Source organism: Zalophus californianus, chromosome 10 (genome assembly GCF_009762305.2).
Source record: "Zalophus californianus isolate mZalCal1 chromosome 10, mZalCal1.pri.v2, whole genome shotgun sequence".
NCBI classification, from domain to species: Eukaryota; Metazoa; Chordata; class Mammalia; order Carnivora; family Otariidae; genus Zalophus; species Zalophus californianus.
The window spans coordinates 83715418-83736381 of record NC_045604.1 but is presented as its reverse complement, the minus strand read 5'-3'; the positions used below and the strand labels follow the sequence as shown (position 1 = coordinate 83736381).

Genomic DNA, 20964 nt, shown 5'->3' with positions numbered 1-20964 from the left:
TATAACAGTTGTGTTGGAACAAAAGCATCCCACTGTTTAGACTGCCTAGTAGTCCTTTAGGAAGAGACAAATTGCCTAATAGTGAATTAATGTCACATCTCGTATGGCACCTCTCAGTGATTGAAGAGATGTCAGAGGATCAAATTGTGCAGGTCTAGAAGAAAGTAACGAAGTTTAATATTTTTTATAAACTTAGAAGCTCATGATAAGTACTGAATAACTTATATAATATATGATAATTTTTTTAAAAAAACATTTTATTTATTTATTTGACAGAGACAACAAGAGAGGGAACAGAAGCAGGGGGAGTGGGAGAGGGAGAAGCAGGCTTCCCGCTGAGCAGAGAGCCCAATGTGGGGCTGGATCCCAGGACCCTGGGATCATGACCTAAGCCGAAGGCAGATGCCCAATGACTGAGCTACCCAGGCGCCCCTATCTATAATAATTTATATAATATATAACACATGCCAAAATGTGTTTCTTAGTACAGTTACTTGAAAAATTCAAGTGTAATCTTTATTGTTTTTAAGTTAATTTTCAAGTTGTAACATCTCTTATTTTGAAGTCTCAGTTTTATTTTTTCATTTCTACATTTAGTTAGCAAGGAAATAGCCCATTTACAGTATGAAGTAACCTTTTAACTAAAACATTTTGTGTAACAGTGACTTTATTTTCTTTCTCCAGCAATAACAATCACACAGAAATTCAAGAAATTTCTTTAGCATTAAGAAGTCACATGTGCAAAGCACCAAGTAACACATTCCATCCACAAGATTTCTCTGATGTTATTAGTTTTGTTTTGTATGGGAATTCTCACAGAACAGGGTAAGATTTTCCCTGACTCCTTCATGTGCGAAAATAACTTAAATATTCTTGAATATCTTGACCCTATTCCCATTTTGAGGAGAAAATATGTCCGGAGTGGCAGAACAGAAAGTGATACCTTCTCAAATGGGTTACTTTTGTTTTCGGCAGTAAGAAGAATTGCTTTGAAGATAGTATCTGAAGAAACAAAAATGGGTTTTGACATTGAAATATTTTGACAGTTAACTGCTCTGACCTAGTCATGAATGCTTTGGGGAGAGGCCTAGGGACATAGACATTCTGCAGATGCTTAGTTGCAATGAATGTTTTATCCTGATAGCTGAAGTGTCATAAGCCATTTACCCCTAATAAGCCATCCACACCATACCCCATCCTGTTTTACTGTAAAAGACCTCACAATGAAAGGTAGGGATATAATGCTGCTCAGTGTTAAAGGTTTTGCCTTTTTGAGGTAGGAAAAATTGTAATCCCCTACTCCTATTCCCCTGGCAATTTTTTTTTTTTTTTAATGAATTTGTCATTGTCTGTTAAATATGAAACTGCTTTTCCCAGGAAGGACAATTGGTTAGAAAGATTGTTCTATAGCTGCCAGAGACTGGATAAGCGTGACCAATCAACAATTCCCCGAAATCTTCTAAAGACAGATGCTATCCTTTGGCAGTGGGCTATTTGGGAGGCAGCACAGTTCACTGTCCTCTCTAAGTTGAGAACCCCATTGGGCAGAGCTCAGGATACCTTCCAGACCATTGAAGGTAATCAGCTCTTTGTGCTTTTTCAAACTTTGTGATATAAATACTTTCAAACCCTTCTTACAGTAAGAAATAATGGACTTCTTATCTTTGTTAGAACAAGAATTTGAGAGTATACACTTTGTTTTTCTTTAATACTCTGACAATCTTTCAGGTACTATTTGTTAGAATAAACTTTAATCAAGTAATTGTGTTGACAACAACATGGTATCTACTTTTGTTCAAAAACTAGGGGATTTGTGTAGAGAAAACATTTTTTTCCCCTAAAATAAGAGATCTTTCATGTTGGGAGTTTTGTTTTTAAATGATGGATGTACAGAGGATGCTTGATAAATGTGGTTTTGTGAAATTATCTCCAACTTCTAGAATCTTTAAAGATTTCTTTTAAATTTGGAATGTTGTCTTTGCTTTAAGGTATCATTAGAAGTCTTGCAGCTCACACATTAAATCCCGATCAAGATGTTAGTCAGTGGACAACTGCAGACAATGATGAAGGCCACAGTAGCAACCAGCTTAGACTTGTTCTTCTTCTGCAGTATCTGGAAAATTTGGAGAAGTTAATGTATAATGCATATGAAGGGTGCGCTAATGCATTAACATCACCTCCCAAGGTTGGTTTCAGTGGGCTGAGTGTTGCTTTGTAGCATTTTCATGGGCAAGCCTGGCAGTGCGTGTAGAGCTGAAATCACCATACTCTTGTGTATTTGAGACATCTGTACCTAGAATCTTGAAACCAGTCCTGAGTTCTTCTTTTTCTTTATTCTAAAGGTCATTAGGACTTTTTTTTATACTAATCGCCAAACTTGCCAAGACTGGCTGACGCGGATCCGACTCTCCATTATGAGGGTTGGGTTGTTGGCAGGCCAGCCTGCTGTGACCGTGAGACACGGCTTTGACTTGCTTACAGAAATGAAGACAAATCTATCTCAGGTAAAGTGTATTTGGAGTTAGTTTTAAATCTGTTAATTAGAAAAATTTGAGTTTAATTCCTTTATTGTGATTTAATCTATGGATGAAATAAGTTAAAATTTCTTTTCATTCAAAACCTACATTTCAGAGGTTTTTGATTCAATATTTTGTATAAGCAGTAACTTCCAAAGTCACCTATTCATATTTTGTGCTTATAACATATCAAAATATGTATTACTTAATGTTTAAGATTGGAACTTTAAAGGTAATTCTTAGAAATTTTTAGAAGAAAATTCTCATCATAATTTTAAAGAATTGTATAATGTATAGGAACGTATATATAATTTATAATGTATGCAAAGGTACATATAATGTTATATGGGGAAAGTGCTGGCTTATAGATGGGTCCAGTAAGTGGAATCCAAAAATAACAAATGTTTATTTATTTTTAAAGATTTTATTTATTTGACAGAGAGAGACAGTGAGAGAGGGAATACAAGCAGGGGGAGTGGGAGAGGGAGAAGCAGGCTTCTTGCTGAGCAGGGAGCCTGTTGGGGGCTTGATCCCAGGGCCCTGGGATCATGATGTGAGCTGAAGGCAGACGCTTAATGACTGAGCCACCCAAGCGCCCTGCAAATGCTTATTAATTAGATATAATATCAGTAAGCAATATTCAGACATAAAATTAATAATCTTTTAATTCATGGTTATTTATATTTGATTTTTGCTGTATAATTACTTGACATGTTACTCGTATAGATACCACAGTTTCAATGTTTGGGTAACTTAGTTTGTAAAGATTGACACCCATGTGTTGTTAAGGTTGTTAGATTTTGTAGATACATTATGCGTAAATTTTCAAGAATTCTAATAATACAATACCATTGTTGTAAAAATAACTTAAATACATTGGCCTTTAAATGGGCTTAGATTGTGATCAGTAGTTGTAAATTTAGTAGATACTTAAATTTTAGTGGTATTGAGATCTATGATTAATTTTTCTGAATGAACTCTCAGGGGAATGAATTGGAAGTAACCATCATGATGGTGGTAGAAGCGCTGTGTGAGCTTCATTGTCCTGAAGCTATACAGGGACTTGCTGTCTGGTCATCTTCCATTGTTGGAAAGAATCTTCTCTGGATTAATTCAGTGGCCCAGCAGGCTGAAGGGAGGTAAGTTGGAAGGAAGGAAATAGGTGATAGGATGTCTTTACATTTATTTTATTTTATTTTATTTTATTTTTTTAAAGATTTTATTTGTTTATTTGAGAGAGAGAGAATGAGAGAGAGAGAGCATGAGAGGGAAGAGGGTCAGAGGGAGAAGCAGACTCCCCGCCGAGCAGGGAGCCCGATGCGGGACTCGATCCCGGGACTCCAGGATCATGACCCGAGCCGAAGGCAGTCGTCCAACCAACTGAGCCACCCAGGCGCCCCAGTCTTTACATTTAAATCCTCTATTCCTGGGGCGCCTGGGTGCCTCAGTCATTAAGCGTCTGCCTTCAGCTCTCCCTCTCCCAATCCCCCTGCTTATGTTCCCTCTCTTGCTGTGTCTCTCTCTGTCAAATAAATAAAAATCTTGAAAAAAAAAATCCTCTGTATTCCTGGCTAACATTGTAGTTAAATGTTAAAACAGCTTTGTTCAGTTTCAGCAATTGAAACTTGCTGTAAGTCATTTTACTAGCAGTCATCTTTAGTCTGTTCTTTAAGTAGAGCAAAACTTAGATGCCTTTCTTATTTATGGATTAGTAAGCAATCTTCCTTAAAGTAAGATCTGCCCATTGTTTTGTAAATTAATTTCTTTCTCTCTCCTTCCTTCTCTCTTTCTCTCTCTCCTTCTCTTTCTTCCCCTATTTCTTTCCATGTTTCTGTCTCTCTTTCTTGATAGGGAGCAGGGAAAAGGGACAGAGGGAGAGGGAGAGAGGGAATTTCAAGGGCGCTCCATGCCTGGCACAGAGCCTGATGTGGGGATTGATCTCTCATGATCCTGAGATCATGACTTCAGCCTAAATCAGGAGTCAGATGCTTAACCAACTGAGCTACCCAGGCGCCCCATACTTGTTCTATATATTTTTGAACTTGATCTGTAATTGATAACCTTTCATTTCAGAGTCTGGTACAAACTAGAGTACTTGCTCATTAGCCCTGTGTACTCAGCATTTAAACTTCATGATTTCGCTAGGTAAATGAACATGAACCATTATAGTCTGTGTATATTTTTGTCAGTTTTACCAAATCTTGAAAATGTAGGAAATAAAGAACTGCTCATAATTCCATCTGCCAGTGAAAACTGTTTTGGTGTACATGCCATTTTAGTTCTTTTTTTCTTTCATATACAGTCTTTTCCCAGAAATCACTGTTTTTGCTGGTTACCTCATTTTGCTTTTGCCACTCAGCAATATTTTAAAAAATATTTTTCTATGTTAAATATTCTACAGTGTTAATTTTATTGAAAGGTAAGGTTATTTTTGATGTTTTTTACTAATCTTAATGTACCATGGCACTTAATTTTTTAAACTGTAGCTTATAGTTGTGTTTATTTTCTTTGAATTCATTCCTTCAAGTTGATTTATTAGAAGAAAGGCTATAAACCGTAAGGGTTATGGTACATTCTTTTGCTAAGTTACTGTACAGAAAACCGTTTTCCAGTTTAATCCTTAACAAAAGAATAATAATAACCCCTTCCCCTCACCTTTGTTGAGTACTGAGGGTCACTGAAAAACAGCCCTGCCATCATCATCAGTGAAGATAGTTTTAATTTACATTTGTTTATTAATGATTAATAGTAGGACTTTCCCCATATGTTCTGTTGATCATTTGTGATTTTTTAAAATGTAAATTATGTCTTAATGGGCTCTCATTTTTTCCTGTATTGATCTGTGAGATTTTATTATACAGTAAGATTGTTGATGCTAATTCTTGATTTGTAATTTGTTTTTAATATTTATGGTGTTTTTGGTACTTAAAATTTCAAATTATGTCATTAGTATCTGTTACTTTGAGTTCTTTTTAAAAATTCTTCTTTTTAGCCTTTGTGTACATTGAAATCAGATACTTATCAGTATTTTCTGTTATATATATATTTTAAAGTAAAGGATACCTTTGTGGTTTTTCCCTAAGATTTTATTTATTTATTTGAGAGAAAGAGAGAACAAGTGGTGGGAAGGGGCAGAGGGAGAGAGAGAGAAGCAGACTCCCTGCTGAGCAGGGAGCCTGCTGTGGGGCTTGATCCTGGGACCCTGAGATGATGACCCGAGCCCAGGGCACGTAACCACTTAACTGACAACCACCCAGGCGCCCCTTCTGTTACTGTATTATGCCTTTTTTTTTCTTTTAAGATTCTATTTATTTATTTGAGAGAGTTGTGCACAGTAGGGAAGGACAGAGGGAGAGGGTGAAAGTCTGAGGAGACTCCACACTGAGTGAGACGCCTGGTGTGGGGCTTGAGATCATGGCCTGAGCCGAAACCAGGAGTCCAGACGCCCAACCAACTGTGCCACGCAGGCGCCCCTCCCCCTTTTTTTTTATTTTTGAATTTATTTTCATTTGTTGTGAGGAAAAACATAATTTTGTTCACTTCAACCCCACACAAAATAATTAACTCATTGTCTCCACTCGGTTTATTTATTTCCTCGCTCAATTTGTTGAGTGATTAATTTTTTTTTTTTTTTTTTGGAAGTGAAGTCTGTGGGTAATTAAAAATAAAGACTGTTTGAATTTGCATTAAAGGTTTGAAAAGGCCTCTGTAGAGTACCAGGAGCACTTGTGCGCCATGACAGGTATTGATTGCTGCATCTCCAGCTTTGAGAAATCTGTTCTCACGTTGGCCAACGCTGGGCGTAACAGTGCCAGCCCCAAACATTCTCTGAACGGTGAGCATCTGGAATTTAAATAAAAAGCTGTAGTCAGATAGTTTGTACTGATGATCTTACTGTGTATTTTTAGATTTCTGTGCTCTTTAAAATATTTATAACTGCCCTGGATCTCTGTTGTATGAAATACATTCACTCAGGTGAATCCAGAAAAACTGTGTTGTCCAAGCCAACTGACTCTTCCCCTGAGGTTATAAATTATTTGGGAAATAAAGCGTGTGAGTGCTACATTTCCATTGCTGATTGGGCTGCCGTACAGGAGTGGCAGAATGCTATCCACGACTTGAAGAAGAGTACCGGCAGCACTTCTCTCAACCTGAAAGCTGATTTCAACTACATAAAGTAAGGACTTTTTTTCATTTAAGTAAATTTTCAGTAGCTTTAAAGTCTTCCTCTACGGCAGAAAAATATTAAAATCGGTCATATCTACTATTGCAAGATATTTGAAGTTCTAATAATATTGCTGTTTGAAAATGACTACAGTGAGAAACCAACATTAGAGGTGAGGAAGGTATTCATGCAGTGGGAAAACAGTCTTGTCACTGTTGAAACAGTCATTCGATATTGATTCTTAGAGCTTACAAAATAAACATAAAGAGAAATTTGTTACTGCTTTAGAAAGGGTCACATTTGATGACTGTTTCTAAAGTAGGTTTGAATTGATTGAAAATATTCTAAGGAGTGCAGAGTTTATGAATATTTGTAAATTAAATTCCCTTTCTTGTCTTTTTTCTTGTTCCTCTGTGTATTAATCCCTTAATTTTATTTTTTTAAAATTTTTTATTATGTTAATCACCATATATTATATCATTAGTTTTTGATGTAGTGTTCCATGATTCATTGTTTGTTCATTAATCCCTTAATTTTAAATGTATGTACTGGGGGCACCTGGCTGTCTCAGTCGGTGGAGCGTGCGACTCTCAATCTTGGGGTCATGAGTTCGAGTCCCACATTGGGTGTTGAGATTACTTAAATAAATAAATATTTAAATTGAAAAACCCCACAAAGTATATGTAGTGAATTAATCCTTTAATTCAAAATCTGCATACCCGTAAGTGGCTTGGACACGGGTCATTAGCTGTCCTTCCCATTGAGAAGCCCAGCTTCTAAAAAGTAAATGTTAATGGGTAATTTCTCCATTGACCATGTACTATATGCCAGTCAGTGGGGTGCAACATTTCATGAAACACGAATTCTGACCCTTGAGGAGCTCCTTTCTAGAGGAGACACAGACACACAGACAAGGTTGGGAATGCCATCAGCATGACATTTGAGCAAAGACTTGAGGAAACAGATCTGATGGAAGAATGATGTGCTTTGAATGTTCTGGAAATACCCTGGAGGCCACTCTTGATGAAGCAGAGTGAATAATAAGAGATAAGGGTAGAGAGTAGGAGGACTGTGAGGAGGACTTCGAGTCCTAATAAGAAGAGAAAATCTTAGGTGAGATTTGAACAGGAGAGGCATGTCCTGATCTGACTTAGTGGTTCACTCTGCTGTGTTGTGAAGAGACTGTAGGTGGATTGATGGCAAGGGTGGCGGCATGTAGACCACTAATCTGTGGGTCAAAGGTAGAGGGAGAAACAGACACTATTAATTGAAGTAGGAGCACACAGAACAATGAGGTGTGTTTAAGGTGCAAATGAAACATGCAGAGGAGATTGTTTAATAAGCAATTAAGAATTGGATTTGGAGCAAAGGAGAAAAGTCTAAGATAGAGAATGATTTGGGGATCATTTGCATGTAGGTGACAGTAAAAAACCTTCTTTTGAACTCTATACTCCAGAGCCTTTGTAATCTACCCAGTTACAGATAAAGCTCTGGGGATGGGTGAGTGAAAAGTAAAGAGGGCCAAGGACAGAATCGTTACGAGCATCTTTTTTAAAGGAGGGGAGGTGAAGCCATTGATAAACACAAAGACACTGAGGAAGGAAGAGTTCCGAGATGTAGGAGAACCAACTGGGGTAGTCTGCCTTGTTAGGAGCTCCAGAGACTGCACGCAAGAAGAGCTTTGGAGAGAGAGAGAGAGGAGAAGCAGCCAGGCTGAATACTATTGAGTAGTGAAGAAACTTGGAAATCAAAAGTTCTCTAAAGATTACTTGGGTAGTGAGTTTTTCATGAAGTCAAGGAGAGGAAGCTGTGGCTGGAGGAGAATGTTGTGTATTGAAGTATTGGAGAGATTAAGTGTTCTTTTAAGCTCAGGGGAAGGAGTGACTAGAAAGCAGAGGTTGAAGAAACAGGATAAAGAACATTGATTGAAGGATTAACTGGAAAAAAGGACCCACCTTTTTTGCACCCAAGGAAAGTAGTTGGATATGGACAGAGTTTTGGGAGCGGGTAGATGGTGGATTAAGAGTAGAGGAAATGAAAGCCTGTGGGGCTGTGTGCGTGTGTGCGTGTGTGCGTGTGTGTGTTGAGGAGTCTGTCATTAGCTGAGAGTGTGAGGGCATTGTAGAGCCTAGTGGGGAAGCAGGGAACCTACCACTGGAGAGGAGTCAGACCCTGTAGCGGCAGGAATGATAAGGGTGTTGTTACCAAACCTCGACAGTTCATCAGTTGCGGCTCACATGAGAAGCGTGTGGTTGCCTTGGCCCAGGCTTGGAGCTTTTAAGGGGGAGGCAGATGCAGTCATTGATGTTACATTTCTAGTGCTGGATTCAGGCTGCGTTGTAAGGGGGGGGGGATAAGAAAAGAAGAGTAGATTAATGGAAAAGAGATTAAGAAACAGAGTCGTTGTCTTGGTTGGAAAGCAGCTATAGTAGGAATGAGAACAGTGTTCTGAAAGTAGCAGCCAGTAGGTAGGGAGCTAGAAGGCCTCTCGTCCTAGCATTAGAGGCATGAGGAGATGGAAAGGAAGAATTCTTTTAAAGGAGAGAAACAGCGGGGTGCCTGGGTGGCTCAGTTGTTAAGCATTTGCCTTTGCTCAGGTCATGATCCCAGGGTCCTGGGATCGAGCCCTATGTTGGGCTCCCTGCTTAGCAGGAAGCCTGCTTCTCCCTCTCCTACTCCCCCTGCTTGCGTTCCCTCTCTCACTCTCTGTCAAATAAATAAAATCTTAAAAAAAAAAAAAAAGAGCTTCTGTGAAACACATTGAACAAGGGAGAGAGGGAGGGAGGCCAGTAGTGAAAGGTGGGATGAGATGGAAGGCTGAGATAATAGAATAGGAGCCCTCCAGGGGCCTGGGCTTTAGGTGGGGAATGGGGCCATGTAGCGAATTTAGAGGTAGTTTGGGGAGAATCACATGTTGGCAATGCCCTGCAAGATCTGTCAGTTTGTTGGATGGTCTCCCAAAGATAACAGGCTACAAAAAGAGTAAGGAAACATGGAGGGGTGAGTACGCTAAACTGTGAATGACTACGATAGCTGTAGCTTTCTGGTTTGCCACTCCGATTTTAGTGCTAATTAAATTGGTAGTCACATCTTGAAAATAGAAATAAAAAATGATGGCCTACATAGAAGGAACCTCATCAAGAGAATGCTGTGTAACTGTGCTGTGTTTTTCCAGAATTTGTTCTACTTTTTTTGAATGATCCCACAGGCTGGGTAAGTGTAATACAAGCTAACTGGTATTTTAATTACAGATCACTAAGCAGTTTTGAATCTGGAGAATTTGTTGAATGTACTGAGCAATTAGAATTGTTACCAGGAGAAAATATCAGTCTACTTGCTGGAGGATCAAAAGAGAAAATAGGTATTTGAAATAATAATCTTAGAATTAAGTATTTTATAGACAAGTTGCTCAAGATGTTTGGCTTAGTATTTTACTGGAAAATCTGGAAGTTTTTGTACATTTATTTTGGAGCAGAATCATACGTGAAGGAACATCTTTAGGTCTGTTTTACTTATATTTGATTTGGCAAATAAAGATAGTTTGAGTAAAATTAAACTAAAAAAAGACTATCGTAAGACTTTGAGATTTATCTAGCCACGTTTGAAAAAGTTTAAGTAGTCTTTAAGCTAAATATTTTTCTTGACCTTTTACTGTGGTTCATTAACTTTCTTACCACAAGTGGAACATTGTGTAAAATATTAACACTAAAGTTAGTATGGTGAGTGGTTTGTGTGTTACCAGTAAGTTGCTAGATTCAGTAAGGTTTGCAGAGTAGGGCTAGATTTGCCCCTTTAAATGTAGTAGGTTGATTTACAGATTTTTGGAACTTTGGAAATCAGCTGTTTTGAGGCAGATCTGAGATATAATTTGAATGTGGACTATATTTTTTATATAGCTATCAGAAATGCTTAGTCATAGTGTTCAGCTGGCTGAATTTAAATATGAAAGAATGTTCTCATTGGTGATAACTTTTCAGTATTGTCAAAATACCACTCTTAACACATTAAAAGCAAATTAACTTCATGGAATTTATTTAACTTCTGTAGATATGAAAAAACTGCTTCCTAATATGTTAAGTCCTGATCCAAGGGAACTTCAGAAATCCATTGAAGTTCAGTTGTTGAGAAGTTCTGTTTGTCTGGCAACTGCTTTAAACCATATGGAACAAGATCAGAAGTGGCAGTCCATAACTGAGTAAGTTTAATCCTAAAGAGGTTGGTGTGCACTATGTATACCGTATGGTAAATGTATGTGCTTTGGGGAGGAGTCGATTACGTGATCACTACAATGTTAGTCATGACAGCTTCATTTTTGTTGTAGAAGTCGTATGATACAAGAATGCCACTTGGCAACATATATAGAGGTTGAAACTAACTAAATTGTAGAAATCCCCAGAAGCATGTCTTGACTTGCTTATGTAATTTTACTAAAGGGCAGGCAGCTCCTCTTCCTTCCTCCTCTTTGGATGCCACTGTAGTAGCATCTTAGGAAACCACCTTATCCCTTCAGTGATTACACAGGTTGGAAAATCTCATTTATTAATTGACAGTGAATATTGTGTTTCAGAAATGTGGTAAAGTACTTGAAGCAAACCTCCCGCATAGCTATTGGACCACTGAGACTTTCTACTTTAACAGTTTCACAGTCTCTGCCAGTTCTAAGTACCTTACAGCTGTATTGCTCTTCTGCTTTGGAGAACACAGTTTCTAGCAGACTTTCAACAGAGGTGTGTATATATGTGTCCTTATCAGGATGTTCTTCTGAACATTAATAGGCATTCGTGTGGGAAAATTTTTTTTTTTTTTTTAAGATTTATTAATGTGAGAGAGACCATGGAGAAGGGGCAGAGGGAGAGAATCTCAAGCAGACTCCCTGCTGAGCCTGGAGCCCAGCTTAGGGCTCAATCCCACACCTTTGAGATCATGACCTGAGCCAAAACCAAGAGTCAGATACCCAACTGACTGAGCCACCCAGGCGCCCCAAGATTTTTTTGAATTTTTAAAGTAGCATTTGTTGGACAAGCTAGTAAACCCAGAAATCTAAAATGTCATTTTCAGGCACATTTTCATTTGAGAAGTGTGTGAGGCAGATGGAGGAACCTAAGATATATCATTTCAAGGATGGCTAATTACTTAATTTTTTCCTTTTTTTTTTTTTTTGGAAGAAGAGTTGGTGTATATAAATATGTTTTCCATTGATAGGTGTTATAAATTGTAGATTTGATTAAAACAAAGACTCTCTTGGGCACCTGGCTGGCTCAGTTGGTAGAGTATGCAGCTCCTGATCTCAGGGTTGTGAGTTCAAGCCCCACATTGGGCGAACAGCTTACTTTAAAAAAAAAAAAAAAGTTAATAATAATAATGGTGACACCTCATCCTCTTCCAGATAGGGTAAAGTTTAAACCAAAGATGGGCCCTTCCCAAGGGAATTATAGTCTTTGAGAATCTGCTTATAAAGCCAATAGTTTTATGTTTCTCTGTAATTCAGCTTCTTTATAGTAAATATGCTGTGTTTATTTTTTATAAAATGTGCTTTATTCAGTATATTGATAAATTGGAATTTTTTTTTCCCCCCAAAATAAAGATTTTGCTCTTACAATGTCTTTCCTCTTGTGATCAGAAGATAGTGAAGAAAGTGGAGAGTTTAATTAGATGAGCCTGGAGTAGTTGGCTTATGGGGGTTACAGCTTACCTCAACCTACGAACATATAAGGAGGCTGTTTATATTAAGTGGTTTTGGTTTTTCTCTGGCAGGATTGTCTTATTCCACTCTTCAGTGAAGCTCTGCGTTCATGTAAACAGCATGATGTGAGGCCATGGATGCAGGCATTAAGATACACCATGTACCAGAGTCAATTGTTGGAGAAAATAAAAGGTAATTAGGTTGGTTTTTTAATAGCTTTGATTGAGATACAGTTTTTTAATAGCTTTGATTGAGATATAACTTACACATTTTAAGTGTACAATTCCATGAGTTTTGACACATCTTCACCAGTGTAACCACCAACAAAACATTGATCTTACCCCATAAAGTTTCCTTATGCCTCTTCCCAGTCACCTCTCCCATCTGTCCTGTCCTGGACAACCGCTGATTTGTCTTCTATCACTGTAGATTAGACATGTCTTTTTTTTTTTTTTTTAAGATTTTATTTATTTATTTGACAGAGAGAGACATAGCGAGAGAGGGAACACAAGCAGGGGGAGTGGGAGAGGGAGAAGCAGGCTTCCCGCGGAACAGGGAGCCCGATGCGGGGCTCGATCCCAGGACCCTGGGATCATGACCTGAGCCGAAGGCAGACGCTTAACGACTGAGCCACCCAGGTGCCCGAGATTAGAAATGTCTTTACTAAAGTTTTATATAAATGGTGTCCTACAGCTCTCTTGTGTTTGGCTTCTCTCATTCAGCATTTTATTTTTAAGGTTCCCCTATGTTTTGTGCAGTAGTACTGTGATCCTTCCTGTTGTTGAGTACTGCCCATTCTATGGGTATACCATAATTTATCTCTGGGTCTTTTGGTAGATATTGGAGTTGTTTATTTTAAAATTTGGATTGTTATGTATAAAACTGCTATGAAATTCACGTACAGGTCTCTGGGTGGACATATATTTGTGTTTCTCTTGAGTAAATGCCTATGAGTCAAATTGTTGGGTCATATAGTTTAATGTTAAAAATAGTTTGACATTTTTTAAAAAGTGTTTTGTACATTTCTTCTGGCATCTTCATCCTTGGTAGTGCTGGTCTTTAATTTTAGTCACTGGCACCAGTGTATAATAGTACCTCATTGTTTTATTTGCATTTTCCTGGTGATTAATGAGATTGAGCATCTTTTCATTTGCATAGTGGCCATTGTATATCTTACTTTGTTAAGTGTTCAAATCCTGCCCATTTTTAATCAAGTCATAGACTTGTTTATTTGTTCTGGATACAAATTCTTTGTCAGATATAATGTACTGCGAATGTTAAGTTTTAAACACTCCAAATGAATAGAGAAGTAGTACTTGTATATATAGGGGCACCTGGGTGGCTCAGTCGTTAAGCGTCTGCCTTCAGCTCGAGTCATGATCCCAGGGTCCTGGGATCGAGCCCTGCATCAGGCTCTTTGCTCTTCGGGAAGCCTGCTTCTCCTTCTCCCACTCCCCCTGCTTGTGTTCCCTCTCTCGCTGTGTCTCTCTGTCAAATAAATAAATAAAATCTTAAAAAAAAAATACTTGTATATATATTAGTAGGTCTCTCTCTTTTTTTTTAAGTAGGTGTCATTTTTAAACTTTTTTAAATTTTTTATTTTTTTTTAGTAGGTCTCATTTTTAAGAAAGAAATGTCTATCATGTTAAAGGGATGCTAGCAATTTACTTTATTGATTAAAAATTGAAAAGTTGCCAGAATTCTGTAGAAGCTTAGCTGAAAATGTAGCTAAGGTTACTGAATACATTTGTGTATTAAATTTCAAGTAAGGTTTTGGTGGGGTATGGACTTGGATTGCAGACTGATTGCTGGGAACTGTGACTCACATGGACCTTCCTTGCCATATACACTTGGGTTGGATCCTTAGCCCAACATTTGCAAGTGGAAGGACCTTAGGGCAAGCCTATTAAACTTCTGAGTCACTTTCCTCTTCAGTTATGGGTATTTACTTGCTCAGGAGATTCTTATAAGGATTACAGGAATTAGCACAGAGCATGGCATATACTAGGACTACAAATATCCTCTTTCTCATCCTTCCCTTATTGAACAAGTTTTAAAATTGGGAATAAAAAGTCAGTAACCCAGCGGTTATAGTTGGAGACAGAACTCGACTCCTCCTCACTTTTTTTCCTTCTTCAGGAGGTGCTTATGAAGTGTTTACTTTGTGCCACGTATTGTGCTCCAAGTTGGGATGTAACGGTGAACAGGACAAGCCTGTTTTCTGCATTCCAGGGACCACAGTGATTCTAGTCGGTAGGGAAATCGTCAGACAAGGATCAGCAGTATGGTGTGCTGAGTGGAAGTGCTTGTACATGGTGCTAAGGAACATGCAACAAGGGCACAGATTGAATCCTAGGGATCAGTTAGAACAGGATTTGGGGAGGAAGTAACATTTAAGCTGATACATAAGGGAGGTAGGGATGAGATGGAAGGCAGTAGAGAGGTTGGAAAAAAATATGTGAAGGCCAGCGGCATTAATGAAAGATTCTTAGGTGACAGTTTGCGTAAGGGAGAGTGGGAAGAGAGGAAGCTGAAGGAGATTGAGATTGGAATGAAATGCAAGATATCAGCGCCTTTCAAGGCAAATTCAGGAGTTGGGGTTTTGTCAGTGGCGGTGGGAAGTCATCAAAGGGAAGTTTAAAGTTCATATTTACCATTGTGTAAGATATTTCATTTGCAGGTTGGAGAATGGACTAGAAGAGGATAAGACTGGGGGCAGAGGGACCAGGTAGGCTGCCACTACCAGTTAGGTAGTGGCAGAAGGGATAGAAAAAAATGGATACGATATATGGGCTGCAAGTAGAGTCTTAGGGTGACTGGCAGGCACCTGCTCAGGTAGCCAGGTTGATCATATGCCTTTCCTTGAGAAAGGAGTGACAGGAGAAGGAAGTAGAAGGTTTGGAGGGTGGTAGAAAATGGATTCCACTTGACACAGGTTAAAAGTGCCCTTTAGGGCGCCTGGGTGGCTCAGTTGGTTAAGCGACTGCCTTCGGCTCAGGTCATGATCCTGGAGTCCTGGGATCGAGTCCCACATCTGGCTCCCTGCTCGGCAGGGAGTCTGCTTCTCCCTCTGACCCTCTTCCCAATCTTGTGCTCTCTATCTCTCATTCTCTCTCTCTCAAATAAATAAATAAAATCTTTAAAAAAATAAAAAAAATAAAGTGCCCTTTAAATACCTGAGTATAGGTGACTGGTAAGCAGGTGGGACTCAGATCTGGCTAGAGATAAAGAGTGAAGAGTCATCAGCATTTATATGGTAATTGAAGCTACAGGAGCAGATGATACTGTCCAGGGAGAATATGCAGAGTAAGAAGAGTAGAGAGCCTAGCACCGACCCTGAGGAACACCAGTTTTAATGGATAGGTAGTGGATGAGAAGGAGACTGAGGATTCTTCAGAAAGGTAGGAGTGAACCAGGAGAGAATGGCATGAGAGATGGTCTGGCCTTACTCTCTTTCCCCACCCTTTGGCCTAGGCCCTTTACTAAAAAGATCTAGAAACTGGAAAGCTAATTTCTTGTAGTGAATGATTTTTACTTTGCTTCATCGTTTGCTTATTTATATTTTAACAAACATGTACTGTTTATTGTATGCCAAGCACTGTGCTAGCTGCTAGGAATTTAAAGATAATGAAAAATGAGTTACCTTTATTTAGGGAGTTGATAGGGAAGGGAAAATGGCTGGGGAAGAATTTTTGGCCGTGTGTCTGTGCAGTCTGGGCTAGACTAATCAAGGACTAATGAAACGTTTTCTTTTCTCTAGAACAAACAGTTCCAATTAGAAGCCATCTCATGGAATTAGGTCTAACAGCAGCAAAATTTGCTAGAAAACGAGGGAATGTTTCACTTGCAACAAGACTTCTGGCACAGTGTAGTGAGGTTCAGCTGGGAAAGACTACTACTGCACAGGATTTAGTCCAGCATTTTAAAAAACTATCAACTCAAGGTCAAGTGGATGAAAAATGGGGGCCTGAACTTGACATTGAAAAAACCAAATTGCTATATACAGCAGGTTAGTAAAATGAACTGTGGTTAATGTCTGACTAAAATGAAAATCATGTGTATGAAAATGTGTATGCTGTAAGGCAATATTAGAAAAGCTGATTTTTGTTTCAACTGTGGCAGAATATTTGTACCTTGAATAATAAATTACCTGTAATTGACTTACCTTTGTAATTTGGTGCTTTTAGAACGGTATGATCTAGAGATCATTGATTACCACCGAATTTACATTGTTACTTCACCCTGAAATACTGTTAATCATTTGCATATAAGGCTTCTAAGGACTGGTTTTTGGTTTTCTATAGGCCAGTCAACACATGCAATGGAAATGTTAAGTTCTTGTGCCATATCTTTCTGCAAGTCTGCCAAAGCTGAATATGCAGTTGCCAAGTCAATTCTGACACTGGCTAAATGGATCCAGGCAGAATGGAAAGAAATTTCAGGGCAGCTGAAACAGGTTTATAGAGCTCAGCAACAGCAGAACTTCGCAGGTCTTTCTACTCTGTCTAAAAACATACTTGCTTTAATAGAACTGCCATCTGTTAATACAATGGAAGAAGAGTATCCTCGGATTGAGAGCGAATCTACAGGTAGGCTTTCTTTATTTTACTAGCTTTAAAATACCAATTTTAGAAGTTATTTCTCCACTGTTTTAAAATTTACAATGTTAAGCTGGCTGTAACTTGCCGCAAAAATTGTTTGCATGGAAATTTAGTATACTATACCGTTTGGAAGTAATTAAAACACATTTCTTTAGTATTTAATGCCACTGTGGAAGTCACCTAACTCTGCTGACTTCTGGCCTTCCCAGGCCACAGTGCTTTTATGGACTTGGATGTTTTGCCGGCAAGAAGGTCCTGCTCCAGATACCTAAATCCCACCTCACGCTGGAAGGAGCAAGAAAGATACACGGTAGTTGCCTGTGGTCTCCTTGGCTCCTAGAGCACAGAAGCTCTAGAAGATGAAAGTTTCACATTCTGACAGTAGTGCTAGTAATAGAAAGGTACTTGACAAATAGGGTAGTTCATTCAGTGTTGGGAGTGTCTGTTCTGTCCAGGTTTTACAGAGTGGGAGATAGTTAACCTCTTTGCTGATGAGAATATACTTTCATTTTTGTTGTAATGAAGCCTAGGATTTTAATTACTTAGGTTGGTCTTATAAAATAATTATAATCTATGTAATTTACAGTCTTGATATTCATAAGGGATGTGTCCTGTGATTATTATAAATCTTGGCAGATGGCATTATAGCAGGTGTGAATAAAGATATTTACCTCATGAATTTTTTGACTGAATGAGATTGTATACTGATCACCTATATATTATTTTTTGCCAGAACGTTCAAGCTTAGCCTAATCACGAGGAAAGAGCCAGTCATATCTAGAATTTAAGACATTGTACAACACGTGTGACACCTGTGTTGTCATGAGAGATATTTATGCAGTTTACAGGGTGATAATTTAAACTGACTTGTGAAGCTGAGTGATTTCAGTATATTAGCCTTTTAGAAAAGCATAGTAAAAATGTGTTTTTTGATCAAATTTTACTGTAATATTCTGGAAATTAGTGATAGCTTACGGAAAATAAATCCCGGAAAATGCCATTTGAAATTTATGAAGGTAACATTGCTGAGTCCTTTCTTTCTTTCTTTCTTTCTTTTTTTTTTTTGTCCATTATGGCAGTGCATATTGGAGTTGGAGAACCTGACTTCATTTTGGGACAGTTGTATCACCTGTCTTCAGTACAGGCGCCTGAAGTAGCCAAATCTTGGGCAGCATTGGCTAGTTGGGCTTATAGGTGGGGCAGAAAGGTGGTTGATAATGCCAGGTATGTATGTTGAAATGCGTAATTTATTTACTGCATTACAGGATAGAGATTTGAAATGTCTGCTGACATGTTTTGGTAGCTTGACATGACAAGTTTTGGTAGCTGGAACCAGTGACTTGTTTATTTTTATAGTCAGGGAGAAGGTGTTCGTCTGCTGCCTAGAGAAAAATCTGAAGTTCAGAATCTGCTTCCAGACACTATAACTGAAGAAGAAAAAGAGAGAATATATGGTATTCTTGGACAGGCTGTGTGTCGCCCAGCTGGGATTCAGGCAAGGGAAACATCATACGGTCTTTGGGGAGAAATGGTGTCAAGATCACTGTTTTAATTCATTGATTTTGAAGAGGTTGATCACATATACTTGATTAAATGTTGAATGGGGTTTAGGCAGTTACTGTTACAAATGAAAACTTTTGAGTTTTAAGATGAAAGTGTGTTATGATACTTCTCTAAGGAGAATGTAATACCTTGAGAAATCATTTCCTTAAGGTCCTGTTACAATAGGTGAAGTTTGTTTTATGTGAATTAAATTTCTCTTTTAATCGATGATCAGAAATTAGGTTCTTGACACTAGCTTGGGACCTTTCAAAGTACACCAGTGCCTGAATACCACCCCAGATACTCTGAGTGGGAAGTGGGTGTATGTATTTAAGCTTACTCGGTGATTCTAATTCATAGCTGGAGTTGAAAACCAGTAGACTAAATGAGCTGTAGGATTTATTCTCTCTCAGCTCAGAGTCCTATTAATTCTAGAATGTTAGAGCTATTGAGTTTTTAGATAGACTTTAAAAGTGTGGATTTTATTTCATAGGCTAAACTGTACTGACTCATCTTGCTCTAGACCAGCATGTGTCATGTGTGCCAGAGCTGGCATTATGTATGTGCCCATTACTATAAAGAGAGGAAAGTCTGTTGTGAGTGAATTCTGTTTACATTCAAGCCTCAAACTTAAACAGATTACATTTAATGTTCTGCAAGCAGAATATTTACTGTAACTTAGAAGCATTTAAAGTACCAAAAAAAAAAAGTCTTATATCCTTCATTAGCTGCATCAGTAAGTACATCGTAGAGTGCCTCAATGATACTGCTGTAGCATGTATGAAACTAGATGTGAAGTAATGTTTCGTAGATGAGAAAAATGCTTTCATAGGATAGGAAAATCATGTACCTTCCCCCCCCACTTTTGTGTTAAAAAAAACAGCATTTTATGCCCCAATTTTCTTCAGGATGAAGATATAACGCTTCAGATAACAGAAAGTGAAGATAATGAGGAAGATGACATGGTTGATGTTATCTGGCGTCAGTTAATCTCAAGTTGCCCGTGGCTTTCAGAACTTGATGAAAGTGCGACAGAAGGAGTTATTAAAGTGTGGAGAAAGGTTGTAGATAGGATCTTCAGCCTGTACAAGCTGTCTTGCAGCGCGTATTTTACTTTCCTTAAACTCAATGCTGGTCAGGTAGGTAGCACGGTGTTCGGTTCTAAGAAAATGTACTTGACGTTTTTTTCCTAGCAGATGAAAACAGTGTTCTTATTTCTGCCTTTCACCTTCCCCCCTTAGATTCCTTTAGATGAAGACGACCCTAGGCTACATTTGAGTCACAGAGCAGAGCAGAGTACTGATGATGTGATTGTGATGGCCACACTGCGCTTGCTCAGGCTGCTCGTCAAACACGCCGGCGAGCTGAGGCAGTATCTGGAACATGGCTTGGAAACAACGCCTACTGCCCCATGGAGAGGTAGTGGTCTAAGTGAAATGTTTGAGGAAAAGTTATTTCTGGGTAGGATACATAAGACAATAAACAAGTATCATAGTTTCTTTATGTTTATTATTTTAGTGTGTTACAGAATACCTACATAAGTTGATAGGACACCATGAACTGCATGTGACATACTCTTCTCTCTCGCCTTTCATAGAACTAGAAGGGTGACAGGCAGGAGCTTTATGGATACAAAGTGAATTTTGGAGACAGTGGTGAAAATAAGTTTCAAAAATTTTTGTATGCCTTTTGTTAAAAATTATCTCTGTCTTTTACAGGCATTTGTAGAAAATACATTTTGCCAGAACATTGTTGAATTGCTTTGCATTTTGATTATAGCTCTAACGAAACTTGCAAAACAAGAACTATTGTTAGGTTCTTTGTTAACACAGGGAGAAATTTGAGGCCCTTAAAACTGATTCTGACACACATGAGGTTTTATGCTTTTGTATCTACCATGTTGACAGTTTTTAATAACTTTATCCTTCTTTCTTCTTATCCTGAAGGAATTATCCCACAGCTTTTCTCACGCTTAAACCATCCTGAAGTATATGTGCGTCAAAGTATTTGTAACCTTCTCTGCCGAGTGGCTCAAGATTCCCCACATCTCATACTGTACCCTGCAATAGTGGGTACCATATCACTTAGTACTGAATCGCAGGCTTCAGGTATGGAATATTAAAATACTGCTACTTTAAGTAGAAATTATTTTGCAGATAATGTGTTAGGTAAATTTTTTTCAGCTTTCTGTTAAATAGTTGATGGAGTTTGTGGTTTTTTTCAGTAATAATAATTATTGTTTATTGAGGTGGTAACTGCTATGTCCAGCACTAGGGGATGTACTTAACACATGCGCCTCAATCTCACAGTAACCCATTTAGGCTTAGAGAAATTGAGTCCGTGCTCTCAGGTTCACCGATGAGCTGAGTAAATGGTAGATAAGGATGAAACCAAGCTCTAGACTCTGGCTGTGAGAAAACTGTTGAGACTCATTTTTTCATTTATCTTCCATTTGCT

The 20964-nt window shown here is 38.4% G+C and overlaps 1 protein-coding gene across 6 annotated transcripts in view; it reads left to right on the top strand.

Moving 5' to 3' along the window:
* SMG1 (SMG1 nonsense mediated mRNA decay associated PI3K related kinase) overlaps nt 1-20964 on the top strand; it is a 104600-nt gene that overhangs the window by 50722 nt on the left and 32914 nt on the right. For all 6 annotated transcript variants that reach the window (XM_035722093.1, XM_035722091.1, XM_035722092.1 and 3 more), the window contains 18 exons: nt 685-825; nt 1378-1577; nt 1989-2185; nt 2343-2504; nt 3501-3655; nt 6209-6351; nt 6492-6693; nt 9933-10042; nt 10729-10876; nt 11249-11408; nt 12436-12556; nt 16125-16373; nt 16669-16953; nt 18045-18189; nt 18322-18460; nt 19416-19646; nt 19749-19926; nt 20454-20615. In XM_035722093.1, the coding sequence (XP_035577986.1) occupies nt 685-825; nt 1378-1577; nt 1989-2185; nt 2343-2504; nt 3501-3655; nt 6209-6351; nt 6492-6693; nt 9933-10042; nt 10729-10876; nt 11249-11408; nt 12436-12556; nt 16125-16373; nt 16669-16953; nt 18045-18189; nt 18322-18460; nt 19416-19646; nt 19749-19926; nt 20454-20615 (3128 nt within the window). The remainder of the gene's footprint in view (nt 1-684; nt 826-1377; nt 1578-1988; nt 2186-2342; nt 2505-3500; nt 3656-6208; nt 6352-6491; nt 6694-9932; nt 10043-10728; nt 10877-11248; nt 11409-12435; nt 12557-16124; nt 16374-16668; nt 16954-18044; nt 18190-18321; nt 18461-19415; nt 19647-19748; nt 19927-20453; nt 20616-20964) is intronic.